Raw genomic sequence first — 14,900 nt, forward strand, 5'->3', positions numbered from 1 at the left:
ATATTGTTCACATTAGAAGGCTAAAGTACTGCCTAAATGAGAAAGCATTTCATGAAGAACAGATGTATGCATTATCTTAACTTTATAGCTGTAGTACATCAGCTAGGTGTTTTCAGTCTAACCAATATGCAAATTCCCAAAACTGGCTGAAAATAATTGGCATGTGGAATTAAGAAATAAATGAAATGGAAATTAAGAAATAATATCAATGGGTGATAGAAAATTGATGCATGACTACCTGGCTGAAAGTAATTGGCATGTGGAATAACACTAATACAAGAGCATTGTTGTAGCGTATTTATTCTGTGTTTGCCTTTCGAATTCGGACATCAACAAAAACGGAGGCAGTGAGACACATAGATTGAAGAAACTAACACAATCTTCCTTCAAGATGTGTGCTGTAAATTTTTCTTTCATCAAGGTGGTAATGCTGTCACTGAACGACCTTTTTCTTTTCTGTTGGTCCACTTTGGGAGCATTAGCGACCGAATCCAAGGACCTTTTCTGCGACTGCGAGGATGTCCTTGATCTTGTTTTGGGCTGAGGTGGAGGAGGAGGATGACGACGAGAATTCTGTTTTCCTGGCGCTGATGAAGATGGAGGAGGAGGAGGAGGAGGAGGAGTCTCTTTTCTCGGGGCTGATGAAGATGGAGTCAGACAAGGAGGAATAGAAGGAGACCTCTGTCTTCTCGGGGGTGATGGCTCCGGATGAGGAGGGGAGTGATCTCTGTTGGGAGATGGCGAGTGATCATCGCGGGTGGGCGAAGAATCCTAGTTGTCCTCATCATCAGAGGACAATTGATGGTCAAGCTTAATGAAGTGTTTGCGCCAGGCCACTTGAGAGCCCTTGTTTTGACCAAGTTTCGGCCTATCTTCCACTATGGGGTACTCAATGGGTATCTTGTTATACTTCTTATCAAGTATTTTGTCAATGGTGACGCGAGCGTACCCCAGTGGAATTGGGCGGCCATTAATTGTCCCGTCTCCCGCAGGCCAGGCCTGGCCGAGCGCCACCTTGTCCTTTGTCCATTCCTGACGGATGTACAACCTGACATTGACGGGTTCAGTGATGTCATCCACTGGATGAGGCACATTCACCTCTTCTTCATCGAGCGGGGTCGATCCGCAGCTGTTGCGACCCCTAAACTGTGGGCTAAAGGCACTAGGAGTAGGGTTTTGTGGTACTACTAACCCCTTGGACAACAAAATTTGCTCGACTCGCGCTTCAACGGTCGCCTCAATCCGTGCTTCCATTCTATCTTCCATTCTATCTTCCATCTCTTTTAGTCTCCTCAAATACTCCGCCTCATGTTCCGCTCTACCCCTCGAGCGGCTCCGGTAAGTGTTAGATTCTTGGGGGAATGCTAGTTTCCAAGGAACAACACCGGTTCCTCTAGTGCGACCAGGGTGCTCCTTGGTTTCGAATGCTTGGGTGAGCACGTCTTTCTCCCTATTAGAAGTGTGAGTCCCTTGCCTCACCTCCTTAGTTACTTGGGAGATCCTCTGGATGAGTTCGCTCATGGGTTGATTTGAGGAGCTAAAGCTCCCATCCTCGGTGTGCCGTACATTTCTCCCCATACAGTATAATACCGATCTGGACTCTTAATCGGCGGTCTCAACCGGAACGCCTTCCTCAGCAAGGTGATCCATCTTTTGAAGTTCTGCTTCAAATTCTAGCATCTTTTTGGCGTAGCCACGAGAGCCGAGATGATGAGGATTTGTCGCTTTCTGTGAATTCTCCTTATTCTTTCTGCTCAGTTCTAAGTACTCCTCGGATAACCTGTATTCCTTGAAAGTCTACCAGAAGTCCTTCTGCTTGCTAAACTGTCCACCATCGAAATCTGGCTCTTTATTTTCGAGGACAAAATTCTTGTACAATGTCCCCTTGAAATTCTTGAAGCATGTCCCCATGATTTCTTTTGCTTTTTTCTTAACTAACTCCCTATCATACTCGGCTGGGAAAGTGAAATACTCTGGGATCTTGACATCCCATATGTAATCCTTCTCGCTTTCGAGAACCCTCCACCGGTCATCATCTTTCCCAATCCACTTCCTGTACTTAATCGGGATGAAGTCCCTAACAAGTAACCCGAGGATAGTCTTGTATTTGGTCAAAGCTATAGGCGGTGAGAGTGGATCCCCCGAATTTATCGAACTCAGTAATGTGCCAGTGTGCATTCCTACCAATAGGAATCTTTGACACGCCTCGCTTGGATCTGGCCTTCCTGCTACCCAAACCCTCTGGCTCCTTGGTCCGTGGAGGCTCCTGCTAGAGACAGCAAGTAAGCTATGACCCTCTCAATTGATTAGCGTGTGTGGCTACATAGTGACATGATACCAAAGTTACCTAGTCATCTTGGTCATTTTGACCCAGATCGAGCAGGCTGGACGGGGTCCATGGCTGCTCGTTCTCACCGACCTGATTGGCACCGTCACCATTTGTCGGATCATGCGGCTCTCCCGTCCCAGCGATATCAGTCGCTTCTTGTTGCCGATTAGTTCTTCGGCGATGGGGTAACAAGCGACGATAAATCATGGCTATGACACGATCATGGTTAGTTTTGGCCGTGGACAACTACTAATAGGATATGTTCATATATATATAATATGTTTAATGCAAAGTCTAATAATAAGTCCACATACAACATAGTCAAATAATAGCATATGTTCACCTAGAACAAATTCATTGTTTGATTGACCACATACAACAAAGTCCACCTACTGTTCTACGAAACTAAGCCTACATCAACTTCCAAATAAGAAAAGCGATGACCATCGCCATAAATAAAAGCATGACATCTTTCCAAGACCAAGGAGCAATTCTCCTAATCTTCACATCTCTGGCGGGTGGCTTCTCTTCGATCTCCAATGCTAGCGGATGGCCATGGTTTACATTCATTGGACCATAGTGGGTCGGTTGCCCATGGTTTGCAAGGTAGGCCGGATGACTATAGTAGGCCCTCAAAGCTTCAGCTTCTGTGTTGTATTTTTTGTGCAAATTACCAGGGTAGCGATTGACTTGAGCATAGTAATCTTCTCAGGTTCGATAAATCCCAAGCATGTGACCAACATGCACTACAACCATGCCATGGTTGCCTATACATTTAAGTAAATTAGGCATGTGGTAAGTGGTAATGGTAACTCACTGAACAAGAGTTATTATTCAAGTTATATGGCCAAACTAAATCTATTTAATATTCTTTATCCTTGACATGATAAAAAAATAACCTCAATTATTGGACTGTCTATTATTCGGAGATCAATGTGGTTTAGTAATCATACTTGCTGCTGTTGTCGAGCCAATTTTAAAAGTTGTTTTTAACTTTTTTTTATAGAACAAACATCTATAGATGCCTTTTTTAAGCATGCTATACATTCCATCAAAATCAATTGACACTCTACCTATAGCGATTATACCTGTACACATTTGACAAGAATCCATCAATTAACACTCTACCTATAGCTAAACCAAGGAGTAACAGCATGTAACTCAATCGAATAGGAATCGGCTGCTATTGGGAAGACAACAACCGTGGTGCATTTCATCGAACACTTAGCAGGTAGTGAACCACGCACTCACCGTGGGGGTGGGAAAGCAGTTGTCCGCGCGCGCTCCTGAAGGCCTCGGCGGTGCTCCGATGTCTAGCGGTGGACGGCGTTGGGAGTGCTCCGGCGTGGGGTGGTGCACGGGCATCGACATCAAAGAAGAGGAGCGCGGGGCTGGGAACGGCGGCGTGGGGGGGTGGATGGTTGCTCCGGCGTGGGGCGGTGCACAGGCCTCGGCGTTGAAGAAGAAGAGCGCGGGGCTAGGAACGGCGGCGCAGGGGGTGGTGGACGGGTGCTCTGGCTTGGGGTGGTGCACGGGAGTCGGCGTCGAAGAAGAGGAGCGCGGGGCTGGGAACGTTTGGTGCGGGGTTGAAAATTTTCAACCCGCGGCGGGCTTTTATACCAGACCTCATCATCGCCGGTTCTAATTAGAAACCGATAGTGATGGGGGTACATCACTGCCGGTTGTAAGTAGAAACCGACAGTGATGGGGGTACATCACTGCCGGGTGATTCTTTAAACCGACAGTGATTGCCGTGTAGCGGTTACAACATAAGTAACTTATCTTTTCCACACTTTTCGAATACCTCCTACTGGCTCAACGGTTAAGACCCCGCAACTCAGCCCCCGATACCCGTGTTCGAATCCTGGGCGGTCCAATTTTTTTGGTTTAATTTTATAATTTATTAAGCATATGTATTCCTATGTCAAAATGGCTTGAAATTTTTTTTTGGTTAAGTGTCTGAACTCTGTAGCCCGAGACCCGAGCTCAAACCCGAGGGCTGGCACAATTTTTTTTAATTTTATTTATATATCACTGTCAGTTTTCAAAATAAACCGACAATGATAACAAGCATCACTGTCAGTTTCTTCTCATCACTGCCGGTTTTTTGAAACCGATGGTGATGTTTATATATATTAAAAAAATTATTTTTATATACTGAATAAATAGAAGCATATGTATTCCTATGTCGAAATGGCTTGAAATTTTTTTGGCAAGCTTGTACACCCAAATTAAGATTCCACAGAGGATCTTAGGTTTTTCTAATTATTTTTTATTAATTATATTTTTTTTGTGTGCTGAATGAGACAAAAGAGGGTGAATTTCATCTTGGACCGAATAGATTTTTTCATCCGCCTCCACAAAATTCTTATCCCTAGGGCACATTAGAGCCTGTGTAAAAGTTTGGCACGATTCTAGATCTTTTCGTAGGTAGACTTAGTTCAACCTATAATTAAACTATCTCGTCGCGCGGAAATTTAATTAAACCTCAGAAAGTAGCAAACCATCTCCAGAAAATCCCAAACTTGCTGTTTCGTTCAAACGTGGCACGTGGAATCCTAAGAAAAAGTTTGAGACCAATACGACACCGGAATGCCTATGAACCACATAAACCTTGATAATCTATGTGTATAGTCATGGTTCAATGAAAGGGCACATGTACCTCTGTGAAGCATGTATACTCCGCTTATGTTGAAATGGCTTGAAATTTTTTTGGCAAGCATGTACACCTAAATTAAGAACCCACACAGGATCTTAGGTTTTTCTGATTATTTTTTTATTTATTATATTTTTCTCTGTGCCAAATGAGACAAAAGAGGGTGAATTTCATCTTGGACCCAATAGATTTTTTCATCCACCTCCACAAAATTCTTATCCCTAGGGCACATTAGAGCCTGTGTAAAAGTTTGGCACCATTCCGGATCTTTTCGTGGGTAGACTCAGTTCAACCTATAATTAAATGGTCTCGTCGCACGAAAATTCAATTAAACCTCATAAAGTAGCAAACCATCTCCGAAAAATCCCAAACTTGGTGTTTCCTTCACACATGGCATGTGCAAGCCTGGGAATAATTTTGAGACCAATACGACACCGGAATGTATATTTATAATTGCCCAACAAATGTTACACGAATTACATGCATGACAATAATTAAACACACAAAGCCATACATATTAAAATTAGAACCCAATTAAACTACGACCTTGAAAACCTAGCTAAATAAACATTAATTACTATCGGAATCACTCTCGGGATTGATCGGGCCACGCACACTAACATGCCTCTGTAGCCATATATGGTAGTTGATGTCACGGATTATGTATCCGCTTGTATCGATGAAGTCTAATGCCCGTATGAGTGCACTCTCTCGTGCCTCACAATACCGAAAGAATGGTCGGCCATAGATGTAACCTACTGAATGACCATTGCCCCTGTTAGTAATCCTTATGCAGTACTGGCATCCTTCTATAGTGAGCTGGCCGATGTTTCCATTGTAGAAGTCCCAATCGTACCCGAGTTGCTCCGTAGCTTGGTCTAGAACGGCCCACAAGCCACATGCAGCATAGGTAAGGTCCTGTAGCGCAATCTGCATGCGAAGAAAAAGAAAAATTAGAGAATGTTATTACAATAATAAACAACAAATAACCACGACTCAGGTATAAGTGACCATTTTACCACATCCACATGGTTGTAGCTTGCAAACCATTCGCTTGCTTGCGGGACGGGGATATCACCAGCATTCAAAGCAAGTGCCTTGAAGTGCGAGAAATCATGCACATCATAGCAAATATATCGAAGTGCCTCTAAACAGATGTGTATGACACTTAATTGGGCGCTTATCACGTCCGGGCTCTGTATTCCCGTCCCGTGGATATGGTTCTGATGATTTGAACCCCTCACAGGGATGAAAAAACTGAGTTCACACGTCCATAGCCGACACTTGTATTAGATGCCGTGTTCTCGACGATGTCCGAGATAAAAAACTAGCTAAGTGCTATTCGTAGCCAATCTATTGGGGATATAGTATGCGACATATATGCATGCAACAATGATATTAAACTAATTACACTTGTTTGTTAGCATCAAAAAACAAAAGATGTTGGAAAATGTTTCATACAATAGCTGGAACAGGGAACCGTGGAATGGCCACATTAGGAGCGAATGGCTCATCGCCAGGGTGGAAACCTGGTTCTTGTGGTGGGGGAGGTCCGTTGTTCATACCACCTGATCGATAAAATGAAAAAAATATGAACATAAAATATATGCACAAAAACAATTCTTCCAAGTAAAATGTGGCAACATAATTAAATATAGATCGAGTGCAAGGAATAAGAATATATATAAATGTAGAATGCAAAGAAATATGAATATAAATATAGATCAAATGAATATAGATACAATATTGGAGAAGACAACATATCAATACCATTGAAAAATGTAGCAACCATGACCAAATCACGTAGAGAGAGAGTGGATGTCTTGAGAAGTGAGAGTGAAACATGAGAAATGACACTGAGAGAGTTTGTGGGTGGGTGGGATCCATGTATGTGGCCGACAATTTGTTTTATATAGGGGGGCATGGACATCACCGCCGGTTTTTAAATAGAACCGACAGTGAAGGTGGTAATCACTGCCGGTTTCTAAATAGAACCGACAATGAAGATGGCTATCACTGTCGGTTTCTAAATAGAACCGACAGTGAAGGTGCATATATGTATAGGATATATTTATTTAGATACTACAGTGGGAAAGTTTTAATAAGAACGATATATTTATTTAGATAGTAATGAAATACATCAAAAAATTACAAAAAATTAGAAATAAGTTACATATATGATAACAAAGACCTTACACTAAAATTCCATATACGATAACAAATACCTATTTGCGTACAGGTCAATGTTACCAACAATGTGTATCAACACATTATAATTTAACCACCTCATGTGTACCTCAGTAGCATTCTTCTAGTACCTCATGTGTGCACCATTTTGGTGGACTACGATGCATAACAATATTTGTGGTTTGCTGTGTGAGGAAAACATTGTATCATGGCTGATAAGGCCTGACTAAAACCAACATACATGGAGAGGCTAGCTCCTGGCCGAGGGCCATTTTATAGGGGCTAGCGGTCGTGGTACATTTTTATTTCTAAACTAAAGTTGTCGGGTAGGTGGGAGTAGTGTTCCAATTGTTGTGGTCATGGGAGCACTGTTGGCATGTGAGGAGCATCTACACATCACTGTCGGTTTTAGTTTAAAAATCGATAGTGAATTGGCCTTCTGTGTCGGTTTGAGCAACCGACTGTGATAGAAGCTATCACTACCGGTTTTAAAACCAAAACCGGCAGTGAATGGGCCCTGCCGCCATCTTTTAGTAAAAATATAAACAAACACTGTCGGTTTGGAGCCTGCCATCGCAGCCTTTTTGCAAAAAATATAAAAAAGTTTGGCCAGCCTAAGATTCGAGCGCGGGTCACGGGGTTGAGAGTGTGCAACCTTAACTGCTGAGTTAGGATAGGGAGTTTGGTTAGAATGGTTTTATTTTTTTCTTTTATCCCATCGTAATGCACTACTAAATAATAAATGCAAAATCAAAAAAGTTTGGCCCGCCTGGGATTCGAGCGTGGGTCTCAGAATACAGAGTGCGCGGCCTTAACCGCTGAGCTAGGATAGGGAGTTCGGTTAGTTTGGTTTTCTTTATATATTTATTAATAGAAATAATGCAGTTAGTTTATATTCTAAAATAACAAAAAAATTTGTGTCTTGATTATTTAATTCTATGATAATTAATTAATGGTCTATAATTATCAAATAATAGTGTTTGTGAACATCATCTTAATATTTGATTACATAGTCAATAATTAAATTGTAGAGAAGCTCACAAAATATAATTTAAATATTTAGTGTGAATTACTGATACAACGTCTGCGTAATGATTACATAGTTAACAATAATCTAACTATCTTTAGGTGCATCAACAATGAGGGCCTCATTATGATCAATTCATACATAAGCAGGTTTGTCACCCTCTTGAAGGATAGGTAGGGGTACCTTCACCCTGAATGGATGCATTTCCTGATAGCCCCTGTAGTCTTCTTTGTCCGTCACTCCATTGACACCGACAATCTTCCTTTTCCCTTCTAGGACTACTTTTTGCCTTCCTTTTGTCTTGTTGTCCCTTGCATAGAAGACTTGCATAACATCTCTTGCAAGGACGAAGGGGTCGTCTCTGTATGCGGTCTTAGTGAGATCAACGGTAGTGAACCCTTCTCTGTCAGTGTTGATTTCCTCAAGCCGGACCCACTGGCAGCGAAAAAGAGCTACGTTCAACAGACCGTAGGCTAGCTCCCATATCTCCTCTATGAAACCATAGTATGTGGCATGCACGTTGCCGTTCTCGTCGTGAGCATCAAAACAAACACCACAATTTTGGTATGTGCTCTTTCCATCTTGCTTTTTTGTGTAAAATGTGAATCCATTGATCTCATACCCTTGGTACTTAAGATATGTACTCGAAGGCCCCTTGGCTAAGGCATCCAGTTGATTACCCAACTTTATTCCAAGCAAGCGACGTCGCAACCAGCTAACAAATTCCTCCTTATGTTTTTTATCTAGCCAAGAATGTGACCTGCTCGGATATAGAGTTTGCAGTGATTGCTTGTGCTCGTCAATGTATGGCATCACACCCTTGGCTTGCTGGAGAATAGCGAACTATGCCTGTCTGAAAGAAACAGGGTCATCTACTATAATAGATTTCTCCCCGATCATTCCTTTGCCATGTAGTCTTCCCTCATGATGAGATTCTAGAACTCTGACCATTTTGATGTCCAGATAATATGTGTAGAACTCAATGGCCTCCTCCGTTGACCATCCTTCAACCATGCCCCCTTCTGGCCTAAATCTGTTCCTAACATACCTCCTGAAAACTTTCATCAATCTTTCGAAAGGAAACATCTAATGCAGGTACATTGGGCCAAGGGCTCTAATTTGGTCAACAAGATGAATGAGCAGATGCAATGAGATATCAAAGTAAGTCAGCGAGAAATGCATCTCAAGCCTAACGAGAGTTTCGGCTATGTCCCACTGCAGCTGCTCTAGCGTGGACACATCAATGACCTTTTTTGAGATCGCGTTGAAGAACGAGCAAAGCTTTATGATTGGGGCGCGGACCTTTGGGGGGAGGATAACACGTAGGGCAATAGGGAGCAGCTGAGTCATAATGACATGACAGTCATGGGCCTTCATAGGGCCATAGTTGAACTTGAGTTCTCTCATGTTCACTAGCCTCTTTGGGTTCACACAGTAGCCTGTCGGGACTTTGAGTTCATTGAAGAAAGAAATAAGCGCACGCTTTTCTTCCTTCTTCAATGTCCATGACGCAACTAGAAGTTCGAACTGGCCATTCTCAAGCTCCATGGGATGCAGCTACTTCCTGATTCCCAAGTGTTGCATGTCCATGCGTGTGGCTAGTGAATCCTTCGATGTCCCCCCGGTGTCCATCAAAATGTTAAGAGTGTTAGCGCACACATTTTTAGTGATGTGCATGGGATCAAGACAGTGGCGTACACTCAGAAATGGCCAGTAAGGCAGTTTCTAGAAAATTGATTTTTTCTTCCAAACGCTCCCATCAGGCGCTGCTACTGCATTGTCTTGCTTCCCAAGGACAACCTCTAGTTTGTTGAGTTCTCGAAGTATCGCAGGCCCGTCTCGATATTTTGGAGCTAAGCGTTTCTCAATAGCACCATTGAAATCTTTTCTGTTCCTGCGGTAAGGGTGATCCTTAGGTAGGAACCTACGGTGTCCCATATAAACTATCTTTGAGTTATTTGGCAGATTTACCGCATCGGTGTCGTCCAAGCACTCGACACATCCAGTATAGCCTTTTGTCTTCTCTCCAGACAACGAACCTCGACCTGGCAGGTCAGTGATTGTAGCGATAAGTACTCCCTTGATCGTGACATGTTCCTTTTTGTACTCGTCCCAAACATCCGGCACACCCTTTTCAAACATCTCCACTAGTTCATCGATCATGGGTTCCAGAAACACATCGATGTCATTCCCAGGCTGTCTTGGCCCTTAGATCTGTAGTGGCATCTGGATGTATGACCGCTTCATACAGACCCAAGGTGGAAGGTTGTATATACAAAGCATCACTGGCCAGGTGCAAAGATTGCTTCTAACCTGGTCGAAAGGATTCATCCCATCTGTGCTCAAAGCAAACCAAAGGTGCCTTACCTCTCCACCGATGTCCTTATAGAACATAGTATTGACAATCCTCCAGTCATGCCCATCGGTGGGGTGCCTCATCATTGTATCTTTCTTACGCTCTTCGCCATGCCAGCGCAACAGCTTGGCTGACTTTGCACATGTAAACAACCTATGCACCCGGGGAGCTATAGGGAAATACCAAATGACCTTTACGGGACCTCCTCTGGTCTTGGTGCCCTCATTTGACGGCCCTTCCTTGTACCGTAGAGCTTCACACTTGGGGCACTTGTCCAAGTCTTTATATTTTTCCCCATGGTACTATATGCAATCATTGGAACACGTGTGGATTTTTTCAACCTCGAGGCCGATGGGGCAGATCATTTACTTGGCCAAGTATGTCTTTTCTGGCAACTCATTTTTTTCTGGGAGCTCGTATTTTTCCTTATTATACCTAACAACTGATCGAAGCCTTTATCGCTCAATCCGTTTGTCAATTTGAACTCTAACAGCATGATGTCGGCTTCTAGTTTGCTCATTGGACAGTTCCTATACAATGGTGTTTTGCCATCTTTTCTCATTTTCTCTAGCTTTCTCAACTATCTTTCACTAAGACATCTGGTCTCTACATTACGTAGCAACTGAGAAATGCCATCGTTATCCTCGGTGTTGTCAGCTAGTGTGTTCCTAAACACATTATTAACTGTGGCCATAGGTTCCGTGTTGACACCGAGTTCCTCATCAGCATCGTGGATGGCTACGTCAGGCATGTCCACATCATCATCTTTTTCCTGCAGAACATTCACACCAACCTCGCCATGCATAGTCCATATCATATAGTTTGGCATGAACCCCCTGGTAATCAAGTGCGATTGTATAGACTCAATTTGACGAAAGTTCCTATGATTCTTGCAATCTTTGCATGGGCAGAAGACGGGGTTCCCATTCCCAGCATGGGCTTTGGCATCGGTGATAAATTGGCTGACGCCATGCATGTACCGCTTGTCCGTTTAGGACAGATGCATCCACTCTCGATCCATCTCTGCAAAAAAAATACCGAGACAGTAATTACAAAGAATTAATAAGAAATCGAGCCTCATGAACAACAATTGTAGCTCGAAAGTACCAATTTTGGAAAACATTATTGTACACTAATTATTGGAAAATTGAAATTGGTAGCCCCAGCCTTGTAAATTAAAAATCGCAGTAAAAAACAATTATTGCACAATATTGAAGAACAACTATTCTACTCTACTTCTAAGAACTAATTATAGCATCATATACTAACAATGATGATCTTGACCACCCTGGAATAATTAGCTAGGAATTTAAATGTGTTCATTGACACCAACCTTTTGGATGATGAATTCACCACAATTTGAGCCTGGCACAAATGTCCAATTAGAAAAGTGCTCTCTAGAATGGAGAAAGAACTAGAATGAGAATCAAGCAATGTAGCCATCAAAATGAAGCTAATTAAGCAACAAAATCAAAGGAGTTGATGTTTGTTACTAACCTTAAAGCAAAAAGATCAAGCCATTCTTCAAAATCCAAGCACTAGCTTCATGGTGAAGAGCAGTCGCAACAATAGAGGGAAAGGTCCAAACACGCGCCTCTGTTCTCGGGATGGAACAGAGGAGGAAGGAGAGGACGGCTGCAGCCTTTTTATGTTGTAGGCTTATCACCGTCGGTTCTTGGCTAGAACCGACAGTGATAGAGCCCAATCACTGTCGGCTCTTGGCTTAAACCGGCAGTGATGAGTGCCCGCCAAAACACTGCCGGTTCAAGCCACAAACCGGCAGTGATGTGGTCCTTCACTGCCGGTTTTAGCCCAGCCCCAATCATTTTTTTATTTTCAAGCTCATAACCGGCAGTGAAGGTACATCACTGCCGGTTCTCATAAATCCGGCAATGATGATGCCGGCAGTGATGTGCAAATCTGGCGTAGTGCAAGTAAACTGATGCATTGCTCAATCAGGTCTGAAGGTGAATCTAGCTAGGCCAACTGACAAGCTTCCATATAGGGTTGGTCCTAGGATGTGTTGAAAGAATATTTGACAAAGCTGGTTTGTCCGACTCTTTACTTTCCTTGTCTGCTACTTAAATGGTGCACTTTAGGTAATCTTTTTTTGTCTAATTGTATGCTGCTATGTGATACGATCTTTGTTGTGTTGATTATATCTGTCTTGCGCTATCATATAGAAGAGCTGCTTGTAATGTCAGTGAAATAACTCTACAAATTAAGCTATGATTATGTCATTTGAGCCAAAAACTTGTAAGGATCGTATATTTATGGGGTTTTTTTTGCAGCTGGCTTGCTACTCATCTTTGGACGGGGGAGGGGGATATTTTGTGAAAAACTTGCCCATGGTTTTAGGCGATATTTTCTTACAGTTGTTCAGAAGTAGCTATATTTTTACATTCAGCTCAATAATGATGTGGGGATACTCTATCGTAAGTCTACTCAACAGATTTCTTATGATCTCTTTAAGTTAGATCCACATGACTTTATTTCAGATTTTATATATGACTTCTCTCTTGTATCACACATGAACTCTTTAAAATTATGCCTTTATCATGATATGATCTGTATTGTGGTCTGTTTTACATCAGGCCAGATTATGGTTAAAGACTTACTGTAAGTCAGCATATAGTATGCCATTCTTCAATTTGCTATTATGTACAAGTTTGATCTGTATTTCTTTGATTTCACCCTTAGCAAATGAATAGGATCAAGACCTAAAGTTTGTTGGCCCCTAGATCTCCGGTACAGGTGAGCCGACCACTCAACGACGTTGCCGACCACACACTATGGCTAGAGGTAGAAGAAGGGAGGGAGAACAGAGCACACACACAGCACAAGCACCAGCGTTGGCTGGAGCTCTACAGAGGAGATGGCAAAACTAAACTCGCTCATTTTACTGAGTTACAGTGGGAAGCTATATATACAACTCTACCCACTAAATCCTAGTATACAGACATGTCAGGCTGCCATGCTGCTATAGTGTCTAGATGTCATAGCAGGGCTGACTTTTGCGCCTGCACCTGCTATGGCTACAGTGCGGCAGGGCTGGTTGTCCACCATCAGTGCTGGTGGGTGAGCTTCCACATCGGTCAGCTCGCCCAGCAGCCGGCGCAGCCACATAGCTTGGCACGCCATTGTGGCCGCCGCCATGTAGTCTGCCTCGCATGTGGACAGTGCCACCACCTTTTGTTTTAGCGACAGCCATGAGATTGGAGCCGACCCAAGGAAGACGAGCACGCCAGAGGTGCTCCGCGGTCCATCGATGTCCCTAGCCATGTCTACATCACGGAACACCATGAGTTGCAGCCCACTTTTGTCGGTCTTGGGGAAGACGATCCCCTGATCCACTGTCCCCTTAACGTAGCGTAGCAGCCACTTCATCGCAGCCCAGTGATCCACTCGGGGATCCACCATGAAGCGGCTGACATAGCCCACGACGAATGTAATGTCCTGCCTCATGTGGACTAGGTAGTGCAGACCGCCGATGATGTTCCAGTAGAGTGTTGCATCTACCTTCGCCGTAGTACTGGCCTTCATTAGCTTCAATCGCTCCTCCATCGGAGTCACGCACGGCTTGCACTTAGCCATGCCGCTCCGCTCCAACAGCTTCGAGGCATACGCGCTTTGACCGAGCGTGAGCACCTGCTTCCCCTATCTCACCTCGATGCCCAAGTAGTAGGAGAGCGCACTGAGATCGCTCATTCAAAAATGAGCCGCCATCTCGCGCTTGAAGCTGTCGATGTCCTCCACACGCGCGCTGGTGACGATCTAGTCATCCACATACATGGCGATGACAAGCTCCTCCTTCCCCCGTCGCCGCGTGTAGAGCACGTGCTCGGTTGCGCACCACGTGAACCCAAGCTCGCCCAGCGTGGCGTCAAACTTAGCGTTCCACGCTCATGGGGCTTGCCATAGCCCGTAGAGCGCCTTGCGTAGTTGGAGCACCCTGTGCTTCGCTCCGTTGATAGCAAAACCCGGAGGTTGCTTGACAAAGACCGTCTCCGCCAGCTCGTCGTTAAGGAAGGCCAATTTTACGTCCAGGTGATGGATGCGCCAGTCCTTCACTGTTGCCAATGCTAGTAGCAGTTGGATAGACTCCATGTGCGTTACCAGCGCAAAGACTTCCTCGAAGTTGATGCCCTCGCACTAGACAAAGCCTCGAGCGATGAGGCGCGCCTTGTGCTTTACAATGGTGCCGCGCTCATCCCACTTGACCTTGTACACCCACTTCAGGGCCGATCGGATGGTATCCTAGAGGTGGATCGATGAGCTCCCAAGTCCCATTTTCCTCGATTGCCTTCATCTCCTCTAGCATCGCCCGTCGCCAATTTGCATCGCG

The 14,900-nt window shown here is 44.0% G+C and overlaps 1 protein-coding gene across 1 annotated transcript; it reads right to left on the reverse strand.

The window, feature by feature from the left end:
- Window positions 1–13,519: 13,519 nt before the first annotated feature.
- Window positions 13,520–14,119, reverse strand: LOC136484009 (secreted RxLR effector protein 161-like). The gene has a single exon (XM_066481173.1). The coding sequence runs from the start codon at window positions 14,117–14,119 to the stop codon at window positions 13,520–13,522; it is 600 nt and encodes a 199-aa protein (XP_066337270.1).
- Between the last annotated feature and the right edge of the window lie 781 nt (window positions 14,120–14,900).

Source organism: Miscanthus floridulus, chromosome 9, assembly GCF_019320115.1.
Source record: "Miscanthus floridulus cultivar M001 chromosome 9, ASM1932011v1, whole genome shotgun sequence".
Lineage (NCBI taxonomy): Eukaryota > Viridiplantae > Streptophyta > Magnoliopsida > Poales > Poaceae > Miscanthus > Miscanthus floridulus.

Excerpts from the sequence above, each read along its gene's own strand:
- LOC136484009 (XM_066481173.1), bottom strand. The coding sequence starts at position 14,119 with ATGGAGGAGCGATTGAAGCTAATGAAGGCCAGTACTACGGCGAAGGTA.